Genomic DNA, 12,078 nt, shown 5'->3' with positions numbered 1-12,078 from the left:
TTGGAATACCAATTAGGGTATTTGTGCAAATATTCATCATATTAGCCAGTGATGGTTCGGCATATAATCCAACTATCACGTCGTTACTTTTAACTCACGAAACAATATCATAGCAGTATCGTGTAGTTGGTGTTAATATGTGTACTGTTACCCCATTCAAAACATAACAGAAGCCTTTTTATCTTGTGTTTTTGTATTAAATGCAGAATAGCACTGGCATATCTAGAAAACGGCGAAATCTCATACATCGGCGGGGATTTTTTGTGAGTCCGTCGTGAAACTATCGATGCTCGTATAAAAAAGATGTTTCAGCATAACACTAAATCAGTCTCAATCGGTGAGTTGAGTGCCGCACAACGTTCTATGAAAACGAAAGAAAAATGGCTTCCATCAAAACGATTCCCCTGCTTATACTAATTGTAAGTTTGGTTCAGTTGGTCATGGCACAAACAACCACAACCACACTAAAACCGCTTGTCCAAACGTCTAACCAAGCGGAAGGAATTGGTTATGAAGTTCTACACTCCAAACTGGACTATCTGGAGTACAAATTTATGGAGCTGGAATTTGACATCAAAGAACAGAATGATTTGATGGCCAGGAATCAGGGTCAGCTGGAGAAAACCAACGAAGGCATGATGTGGATGCTGACGAGGTTGGATGAGGCCATTGGACGAAATTTTACCTCTGTTCTGGGACAATCGTGGAAAATCTTGCAGCAGCAGAAGAGCTGCACTAATCATGAAAATTTACGCAAAGCCATCTTCAATCTGAAACCGATCAAAGGTCCATCCGATAACGTGCGAATGTTGTTCGATCTGCATCAGTTCAAGACCCGAGGGCCGTACGATTCGTGTAAGTCGGAACCGAGTAAGACCTCCGGGAAATATCTGCTCCAACCGTTCCCGGGAGAAGAACCGTTTGTGGGTTACTGTGAGCAGACCAAGTTCGGAGGAGGTTGGCTGGTGATTCAGCATCGATTTGACGGATCGGTGGAGTTTTATCGCAACTGGACCGAGTACACGGAGGGATTCGGAGAAGTTGATAAGGAATTTTGGATTGGATTGGAACTTTTGCATAAGTTGACATCGTCAAAAACCTATCAGGTGCTGATCGAACTGGAAGACTACGCCGGAGATTACAAGTACGCAAAATATGCTGACTTCGAGATCGGTAATCGGGAGGAAAAGTACGCATTGAAGAAAGTTGGAACATTCTCCGGAACTGCCGGAGATTCACTCACGTATCACAAGGGAATGAAGTTCACGACTATGGACAACGATAACGATGCAAATGCTGCAAATTGTGCCGAATCCAGTTCCGGTGCGTGGTGGTACAACAACTGCCATCACAGGTGAGTAAACTGAATAATTTTCGGATGTTTTAAAAGGTGTAATTATGTAACTCTCTTTGACAGCAATCTAAACGGAAAGTATATGAACGCGAATGATGTAAGATCTATGACATGGTATCACTTCAAGAGCGCACACTACGGACTTAAATATGCTCGCATGTTGATTCGAGAGGTGTAGAAAAACTTCAAAGATGATCAACAAATCAACAAACTGCTTTCAACTCGTATATGTATTTCATATATCTAAAATAAAACTGATTCCATCCTAGGACCAAGAAAATCTTTCTCAGCCACGATTGGTTAAAAATATTCAAGAAATCAATTACCCTCTGACCTACCGAAAAAAAAACCATCCACGTCTCCAGACTCCTCTCGTACCCAACACATTTCCTCCGGTCCAGCTTTTCGTAATCCTCTGAAAAACATGAGAATCACATTGATATCAACGATCCGCAGATTTTCAGTTCAGCCCCAGCCTCACTTTGGTCGTCCGGTGGCCGGAGCGAGGCAGCCGAGACAAGCAACAGTGAGTATGCATCGCCACTGTCTGGCCGTCTGGCGTGAAAGGAAAGCCGTAAAATGCATAATCCGAATCAATCTTCGAAAACACTTTTACCCCAGCATAGCCAATTGGGCCGGATGCTGTCGACTGTCGGACGGTAGGAGGGTAGGAAATGGACCACTTTCAAACTTTGGAGATGTGCTTTGGTGCCAAATCGATACAGCTCGAAGCGGTCGAAATGGGCTACGGATTATGTTGGACTGGAAAAGGAAACTAATTCGAAACGACAGGTTTCTTTCAATATAGTACTGATTCAATATTTCTCTGCTTGGAACGAGAATCGGAGAATTCGTTAATGACAAGATTAATCATTATCACATGAATATTTGAAAGCAAATATTTGTCTGGATGCATTTGGTTTACCTAAAACTATGTAAGGAATGAAACTGTTAAATTTTGTTGAATTGAGCCAACTGCCTCCCTTACTCTAAAAATGTTTGTGTGGTGTTATGCTTATTGTTTGGTTTTAATATTTTCTCTTCAATTGTTAAAACGGTCTCTCAACAAGAGATGCTACGCGTCAAAATTTTGGTCGCCTACCGAGAAAATCCGGGCTACTAACAAGCCATGTTGGCGAAATTATTGAATGTGACCAGAGCAACTATCGCCAACTTTTTTTTTTCCTATGTATTGTTCACTGCACTATGGGTTAAAGTTTAAATTATTTAGATTTAAATTGGGTGTTCAGTCACAACTGGTAACTTTTCAACCCTATTATATACACGATTTGATTATTACCATGCTTCCGCAATTCTGTGATTTTTGTGTAGGGAAAATTCTAAACCTACTTGTATTGTGTGATGGGGTAAAGGAACTTATATATTAACTTACTAACTAATACAAAGAGCGAATCGATTCAATTGAAGATTGCATCGATTTTTGTCGGAATTTGCTTATAATATTATGTGACATTACATCTAATGACTCTATATTTGTGAGTCTGTGTAAATCATTTCTACTAAACCAGGGAGGACGCTTTAAAATCATTTTCAAAATTTTGTTCCGAATCCTTTGAAGCGTTTTCTTCCTGGTGGAACAACAACTTGACCAAATAGGTACTGCATAAAGCAAGGCTGGTCTGAAAATTTGTTTATAAATTAACAACTTGTTTTTTAGACAGAGCTTAGAATTTCTGTTTATAAGAGAATATAAACATTTAATATATTTATTACACTTTGCCTGGGTTCCTTCAATGTGATCCTTAAAGTGAATTTTTTGTCATACGTTAAACCTAAGTATTTATCTTGATCAGACCATGTCAATTCCAAGCCATTCAATTTGAGAATGTGATTATTGTTTGGTTTAAGAAAAGAATTGCGTTTTTGCTGCATTTGGTTTAATTTTCCATTTTGACAGATAATCACTGAAAATATTTAAACTTCTTTGTAGGCGACTGCAGATCACTCTTAGATTTCTACCTGTGGCTAACAGACTTGTGTCGTCACAGAATAGCGATTTCTGACAACCAACGGGTAGATTTGGAAGATCAGAAGTGAAAATATTATACAAGATTGGAGCTACGCTCGAACCCTGCGGAACACCGGCTCGTACGGGTAGAAATTCAGATTTACAATTCTGATAGCAAACCTGAAGAGTACGATCAGTTAAATAATTCTGAATCATTTTCATCAAATAAATAGGAAACTGGAAATCAGACATCATTCTCAGCAAGATAATTTTTTCAAATAGTTTACTGATAGAAGAAAGTAAACTAATCAGTCGATAACTTGATGCTTCTGCTGGCTGTTTATCAGGTTTGAGAATAGGAATTACTTTAGCGTTTTTCCATATTTTTGGGAAGTAAGCTAAAGAAAAACACTTGTTGAAAATTTTAACCAAGAGTCTCAAGGCAACATCAGAAAGATTTTTAATAATAATATTGAAAATTTCACCATTACCAGGAGCCTTCATGCTTTTAAGTTTCCTAATAATTGATATAATTTCATCAAAATTCGTCTCAATTATGTCATCTTGTAATAACACTTGAGTTGAAATATGATCATATTTCAGTGAAATTTTATTGTGAAATTTTATTGTGGACACTCTCGAGCTGCTGAGTAAGTTTCTGAGCTTTTTCGCCATTTTTAAGTAGTATTTTTTGTCATTTCGCAAAAGAGTAAATCTATGTTTGATTTCTTTTTGTAAATCCTTAACTATGTTTTTCATAGCAGGATCACGAGAACGTTGATATTGTCGTCGACGAACATTCTTCAACCGAATGAGCAGTAGAAGATTGTCATAGAATTTAATTTAGTTTGAGCTTTGGGAACTGAAAGATTTCTAGCCTCGATAATGTAATGATTCAAATTGTCAATTGATGTGTCGATGTCCGCAGAATTTTCTAAAATAATGCATTCAATTTTAGACGGGGTTTTCACAGAAGAGAAACAAGTCGGATTACTGGGATGAAGAACTGAAAAGCTGAGAGTTGATTATGAAGTATTTTACCATTACTGTTATTTTGCCTACAATTCCACTGGACATGCTTAGCATTTAAGTCCTCTATTACGAAGAATTTCGGTCGATATCTTGTGAGTTTTTGTAGATCGCCTTTAAAGAAATTTAATTGTTCGCCGGTGCATTGGAATGGCAAAAATGCTCCAGCGATCAAATAAATTCCATGAATGATTTCAACTTCGATTCTCAATCTTTCAATAACTTGAAAGAAGGTAAAATTCGATGTTTAATTTGCCGTTGGACATCGAATCGATGGACGTTGGACGTCAAATCGATGAACCACATAATGTGGATTACTTTTCAATTTGACATTTGGTTTAAGAAAAGTTTCTGTCACAATGGCAATATGAATTTTATGAACTTTGCGAAAATTATAAAATTCATTTTCACTTGATTTTAAAGATCGAGCATTCCAATTTAAAATATTTATTTATTTATTTGGAGCAGGGAAAAGCCCGATGGAGATGAAATTTGGCAATCTCTCTCCAGCAGGCATAAAACCTCCTCATCATTTGTATCAACAGATTACAGTGATCCAACAGATACATTTAGGCCTAACACTACAATTAAACAGTATAACTAGTTGATGGCACCAAGCATAACAGTATTAGTACTCTTACTTAGAAGGTGAGAAAGAGGAGAAAATTTATTAGGTAAATTGAAAACAAGGGTTGGTGGAGGGGGTGCTAAACGAGCGAAAACGAACGACGGGGTTGGAATCAGCATGTAGATCTAATTAGCGATAAAAATGGATGGTGAAAGACAGAAAAAAGAGGAAGTAACGACCAGGTTAATTTAGGCGAGCGAATCTAGTTAGTTTCAAATGAAGATGACGGTGAGACGGAATGGGGGTTGAATGAAAACAAAATATTAACGGTTCCAGACAAATCCTAATCTGACAGGTGACTATGAAATGAATGATACCTAAATCTTTAACGGTAGACTCTCGTTTCAGTACAATCTGCGAAATGTTATAGTCGTAGCTAAATAGCGAGTGTTTGCGAGTAAACGACGTAATGGAACATTTCGAGGCATTTAGGACCATTCTATATTCAAATAATTATTTAACATCACTGTTAAATTTTAAATTCATTATAATATTATTTGCAAATTGCCAGCCGATTTGAAATGCTTCAAAAATTGATGAAGTCGAATTCATTTGGATGATCATTTGAAAAAGTTGATCCTGTAGGTAGATCATTTTTTTCAGTTATATCGCCTAAATCGACTTCATTTAAAGAAGCGAATGGCATTGAAGGAATATTTGTAGGTAGACTGCCATTAGAACTGCCATTAGAAGAAGATGATATGGCCAATCTACCTATTAATAAATTGTTTTCGTTAGAAGATGAACTGGAAGGCGGTCCTGTGATTTAATTATTTACATTAGAAGAAATAGGTGGTAGATTTCTACCTAATATACCAGCATAATTGACATTAGAAGAAGATGATGACGAGGTCGATCTACCTGTCAATAAATTGTTTTCGTTAGAAGATGAATTCGCAGGCGTACCTGGTTTTTGTTTTAATTCGAAGAAATAGGTGCCTTAGAAGAATTAGGCGTGGCATTTGTAACGGTTTTTTGATTTTCAGGTATGTTCTGTAAATGTAAGGTCGTTGATTTGACTTGTTGTCTAAGCGAACGAGCGTATAAAAATTTCTCCCTGACAGGACATTTCAAATAATTGGATTTATGATTTCCATCGCAATTTGAACATGAAAATTTATCAGTGGTTTCATTCATTGGACAAACGTCTTTCGAATGCGATTTACCAAAATTCAAACACAGACAATTTTTGGTTCCATGGCCGAAGCCTTGGCAACGACGACATTGCGTTAAGTTTGCAATACCATTATGCCGTTTATAATGTTCCCAATGAATTTTAATGTGGGAAATGTACTTTTTCTAAAGTTTTCAAATTGTTTACACCACTTCGATTGAAGTGTATTAGGTAAAGTTCATGGGATATTCCAGAGCGTGGTTTAAAAGTACCATTCGCTCTTTTTTTATAAGTATTACTTGGGAAGTGGTAAAACCAAGAAATTCTTTTAGTTTATTTTTGATTTCATCAGTACTTTGATCATTTGATAAGCCTTTCAAGACTGTCTGATTTTATATCATATGAATAAAATTTATGAAGTTTCTCGGACAAATATCGAATAGGACTTTCGTAATCTTCCAATCCATCAACCAAGACTCGACATTCTCCTCTTCGTCCGATTTGAAATGAGACTTTTACTTCCGGGAGAAAAGTAGAAAGCTCAGTACGGAATGCTTTGAAGTCGGAAATCATCTCCGTCACTGATGGCATAGATTGTTGTTTCTTCCCAGAACGACAAGCGTCCATTTTGGGAATTTTTGAAGAATTTTCTTCTATGTCGCTACAATCGTATTCAGGAAGAATCTCGTCAATATTGTAAGACGGCATAGAATCAACGGATGGGAAATCCGTCTGTTGTCTTTTATTTTTACATTCAGATTCTATAAGATCGTGAATGTTATTAGAAAAATGTTAGATAACGGATTGTGATTTATTCCGTATTGAGTTATTTTTAGCCTTATGCTTGCTGCCTTTCCGGTTTAACGCAGGCATTTTTAAAATGAATGAAATTTGAAATTAAATTAACTAGGCTAAATAAGTCTTCGAATAGGCTCCTAGTTTGGAAAAGTCTTGACAAAGACTGATTTTGTGGTAGTCTTAATAAAGACTGATTAGTTCTATTCAGCAAGCCTTAAAAAGGCTGATTAATTGTTTAGTCTTGAAAAAGACTGATTATATTAGAATATAACTTTTTGTATAGCCTTGAGAAAGGCTGACTAATTGTTAGTCTTAAAAAAGATGATTTAAAAAGTGATTCAGGTAGCCTTGAAAAAACCTGAAGCCTTGAATCAATGAAATTCTAGTTAACCAGAAAAATTTTCCAGGAGCCAAGAGCTATTCGCGTGCGGTGCGATCGACTGTTCAACACTGACTGTTTTATGTTGCTTTATAAACCTTTATAAACTGTTCTTTTGGTTGCAACATGATCTTCTAACAGTTTCCAGAAGGCTTTTGTGGAGTTTACAGTTTCAAGGCGAGATTTACGATGGAACTCAAGGGAGCTACAAGTATTTACTAAAATTGAAAATGTTTCTTGAGATAACCTTACAGAAAAATGAAATAGTGTGTGTGTCTTCGTGGTGTTTGTTAAAAATTGTTGGGACGACTATTTTTGCGTTTGCCTCGGGCGTCAGAAATACTCACTACGGCTCTAATGAACACGTCAATAAAATCAAGGAATTGGTGCTCGAAAATCGACGATTAACAGTCAGAGACCTTACTGGGATCGTTGGAATATCGGAGGGATCAGTAAAGCTCGTTATGTGACAACAACTCTTTGTTTTTTGCATCACAATAATGCACCATCGCATACTGCATTCGTTTTTCATGAATTTTCCCCAAAAATTCAACCAATGTCGTTCCACCATATTCGCCTGATTTAGCTCCGTGTGACTTTTGGCTATTCAGCACACTCAAACAACCGCTCCGGGGAAACCGTTTTGAGTCAATAGAAGACATCGAACTTGAATCGCTACACTATTCCAGAAATTGACTTTAAAAACTGTTTCGAGGATTGAAATAAACGTTGGCACAAGTATATTTGAGCCGGAGGGGGCGACATAGATTTGGAAGAATAAATAAAATTTTTTGATATTATGAACAAAGTCTTACTATTGTTTACCCACAGTAGTATACTTGCACGAAAAACTTTCCTCTCACTAGTAAGTGGAAGACTATCAATATGCACTGTTTTCCGTAAGTCAACGTGATTTATTAATTATCTCCCTCTAGGTTCACACGACTTTGGTTAGAATCTAATCTCAGTTTAGTTTAGTCGTTTGTTCTAAAAGACTTATAAACTTGTCCGAATACCAACAACCGAAACAACTAGACCAATCGATCCCAGAAGCTACCATCGCTTTGCAATATAAACAGTTCTCGGTCATTCCCGTCCCGGTATGCAACTAACCGACTACCGACGTACATAACTCGGGTACCAAAAATTGAAATATTAAAACTATTAAAATGTACTTCCGTCCAGAACCGCAATTTGCATTTTCTAACCCAAAAGCTAAGCCGCACCCAAACGACGGAACAGTGAAGTGAAATAGCCCAAAACAGTTGTAGCCAGGCGAGAGGCGGAACGGGCGGACGGAGAATGTCAGAGATCTATAAATATAAATTACTTCTTAGTCTAATTCCAGGGATTCCACCGAGAAGGGTTTCCCCATAGCAGTCAGTCTCAGCGTTGCTTCCAGTGGAGTCACTGTGGCAGCTTGAATCTGTAACTGCTGCCCAACACATCCGGATGGTTGGATCAACGACTCCCTGCAGACGTTTCGGGGCGGAAAGTGGGACACTCTCACTGCAAGAAGCAACACTCTGTATCTGGGCGAATGCATGCAATTCCTTGCAAATATGCAGACGAAGGAAACCGAGCCATGAAATTGAAACAGATGTTTGCCAGAGGGCTTCTTTTTTCCTCCCCTTTCATATCTACCACATACAGTGCCATAGACGACCAGCACGAAGGGGAATTCCTTGTCTTGAAGGACGAATTGATTCCGAAAGGGTTCGGGAACTAACCCTGAACAAGGAAAGGGTTGCAGAGGCTGGGCTGGTACCTAGTTGTAAAACTTTAATCCTCCCATCGAAAGAGAATTATTTTTACATTCGGTTCTTGGCTTCCCTTAGCCTGCGAGATGCTGCATTTCGGTTGAAACTCGATGAAGCGATCAAGATTGCTAAAGGTTAATCTTCGGTGGTCATTTGGGAAAAGTTAGTTACATGCTAAGCATGGGGGCCGGGGAAATCGTTTCCGTTTGAGATTAAAGAATTACCGATGGATCCATTATTTAGCGAACACGGTTGATGTTCAAACTTTTTTCTTTACCAAAAAAGTAAATTGATTCCTTTAGTGTGAGTGTGCTTTTAAAAGACGATTTGAGTCAATTTCCAATCTCAAAGTTCTAGGCGACAATGTTATCTAGGAAAAAATGCGGGCAACAGAAGCAGCCTTGAAGTGAACGGAAAAGTTTTTCTTAGTGAGAAAGCTAACATGAGACTTTCAATTAAGTTCACTAGCTTTTCTCTGTTCTCCGTTTAATCGACCTTCTCGGAAGCCAGTCAATAATGCACTTGGTCACTTTATTTACTTTTAATAATGAAGATTCCGAGGAAAATCGCTCGTGTCAAATGAAAATCCGAGCTCCAGTGAAGTAGTATAACTAGTGCCATTCGTTTGATCATGACACATTATCTTTAGCGCATAATAACAAGTCATTCATGTTAGGCCATTTCACTGTGATTTCGGTTTTCAATCGTTTCCTTAATGCACGCTAATTTTAGCTTTTTTTCTGATTTGAAATAGTCCTCCAAAAGGATACTATGTCGATCCCAGAAATTATCTTTCTGTCTCATCGCCCTTGGAGTCACTCGTACTGACTTCAGTCTACTGTCGGGTAATCATTATATTCTCTGGCGTATAATAATGGATTCAGCAAAACATGTACTCGAAGGGCGCTTGCGTTCGTCTTTCTAGCCCTAAATAAGCATGTGCGGTATCCAGCGTCAGGATATCATTCGCATCTGCAGAATCTTGTCCAACTAAGGCATGTTAGTGCACTTTCTTTCTCTGGTCGTCCAGTACAATACCATGTATTATTATTATTGTCATTTATTTTATTTTTAGATACAAGTTTTCGTTTCGATAAGATATATCATCGTGCTAATTTTGATCAGTGTATTCCATGTCGTTGTCGGATAATTTCTAATCATTTCACAGTTGTGGCATTTCCAGTAGGTTTTGCAAATAAGTGACTCTTCAATATGTTAATTTTGGGAAGCCAAAACTCTTCTAAAGCTATTTTAACTCCTATAAGTTACAAATGTAACACATATAACGCTTCATAATACACAAAACTTACAGAAGAGTTACAAATGTAATACTTCGTAACGCTTGTACCTTTCAAAAATGTAACCCATGTACGTTTTGTAACTCCTAAAACTGATCAAATAGGTTACGCATTTAACGATTTGTAATGTTTCTAACTTACAAAAGAGTAAGGCATGTAACGCTTCGTAGCGCCTAAATTTTAAAGTAATTATCTCTAGCTTACAAAATAGTAACGCATGTAACACTCCGTAACACCTGTAGCTCACAAATGAGTAACTCTCGTAACGTCTACAATTCATAAAAAAACTCACGCATGTAACGATTATAACTTAATAAAAAGTAGCGTTTGTAACGCCTCGTAACGCTTATGATTCACAAAAAAGTAACACATGTAACACTTCGTAACGCTTATGAGTTACAAAAAAGTTACGTATGTAACGCTTCGTAACGCCTATTAATCACGAAAAAATAACATATGTAACGATTCGTAACGCCTATAACTCACAAATAAGTAACGCATGTAACGCTTCGTAACGCCTACGACTCACAAAAAACAACACGCTTCGTACCACTTTTAACCTACTAAAAAGTAACGCAGGTAACCCTTCATAACGCCCATAACTGACAAAAAAGTATCGCATGTATTGCTTCGTAACGCCTGTCTCATGTAACGCATGTAACGTTTCGTAACACTGATGACTCACCAAAAAGTAACCCATGTAACGATTCGTAAAGCCTATAACTTACAAATAAATAACGCATGTAATCCTTCGAAACGCATTCGACTCAAAAAAATAATACACGTACCGCTATGTAACGCCTGTTACTTACTCAAAAGTAACGCATGTTAAGCGTCGTAACGCCTTCGACTCACAGAAAAATAACACATGTAACGCTTCATAAGGCCTGTGACTTACTAAAAGTAACGCATGTAACGTTTCGTAACACTTATGACTCACAAAATGTAACGCATGTAATGCTTCGGAAAGCCTAATCTTACAAATAAGTTAGGTATGTAATGCTTGGTAACACCTATGACTCATAAACAAATACACATGTAACGCTTCGTAATGCCTATCTCGCACAAAAAATAGAATATGTAACGCTTCGTAAATCCTATAACTAACTAAAAAGCAACGTTTGCAACGCTTCGTAACGCCTGTAACATAAAAATGTAACGCTTCCTAACATCTAAAACTTACACAAAAGTGACGCATGTAACACTTCGTAACACCTATAACTCACGAAAAAATAACACATGTAATGCTTTGTAACATTTATTACTTACAAAAAACGCATGCAACGCTTCATAACGCCTATAACTTACAAACAGTAAAGCATGTAACGCTTCGTAATATAAGTGTTACTAAAACACATGTAACACATCGTAACGCCTATAACTTGCAAAAAATAACGCATGTAACACTTCGTAACACCGATAACTCATAGAAAAGTAACGCATGCAGCGCTTTGTATTGTCTTTATCGTACAAAAAAGTAACGCTTGGTAACGTTTATAACTTACCAAATAGTAACGCATGTAACACTTTATAACACCCATAACTCGCAAAAAAGTAACGCATGTAACGCTTCGTAACACCTACGACTCACAAAAAATAACAATGTAACGCTTCGTACCGCATGTAACTCACTAAAAAGTAACGCATGTAACGCTTTGTATGGCCTATAACTAACAAAAAAAGAAGCGCGTGTAAAATGCATATAACTTACAAATAAGTAACGCATGTAACGCTTCGTAACGCCTACGA

The 12,078-nt window shown here is 37.4% G+C and overlaps 1 protein-coding gene across 1 annotated transcript; it reads left to right on the top strand.

The window, feature by feature from the left end:
- Positions 1-342: 342 nt before the first annotated feature.
- Positions 343-1,634, top strand: LOC131438791 (microfibril-associated glycoprotein 4-like). The gene is made up of 2 exons (XM_058609069.1): positions 343-1,354; positions 1,418-1,634. The coding sequence occupies exons 1-2, from the start codon at positions 381-383 to the stop codon at positions 1,530-1,532; spliced, it is 1,089 nt and encodes a 362-aa protein (XP_058465052.1). The 5' UTR covers positions 343-380; the 3' UTR covers positions 1,533-1,634.
- Positions 1,635-12,078: the final 10,444 nt, after the last annotated feature.

This window comes from Malaya genurostris, chromosome 3, assembly GCF_030247185.1.
Source record: "Malaya genurostris strain Urasoe2022 chromosome 3, Malgen_1.1, whole genome shotgun sequence".
In the NCBI taxonomy this organism is placed as follows: Eukaryota; Metazoa; Arthropoda; class Insecta; order Diptera; family Culicidae; genus Malaya; species Malaya genurostris.
This window is presented reverse-complemented; position numbering and strand designations above follow the sequence as displayed.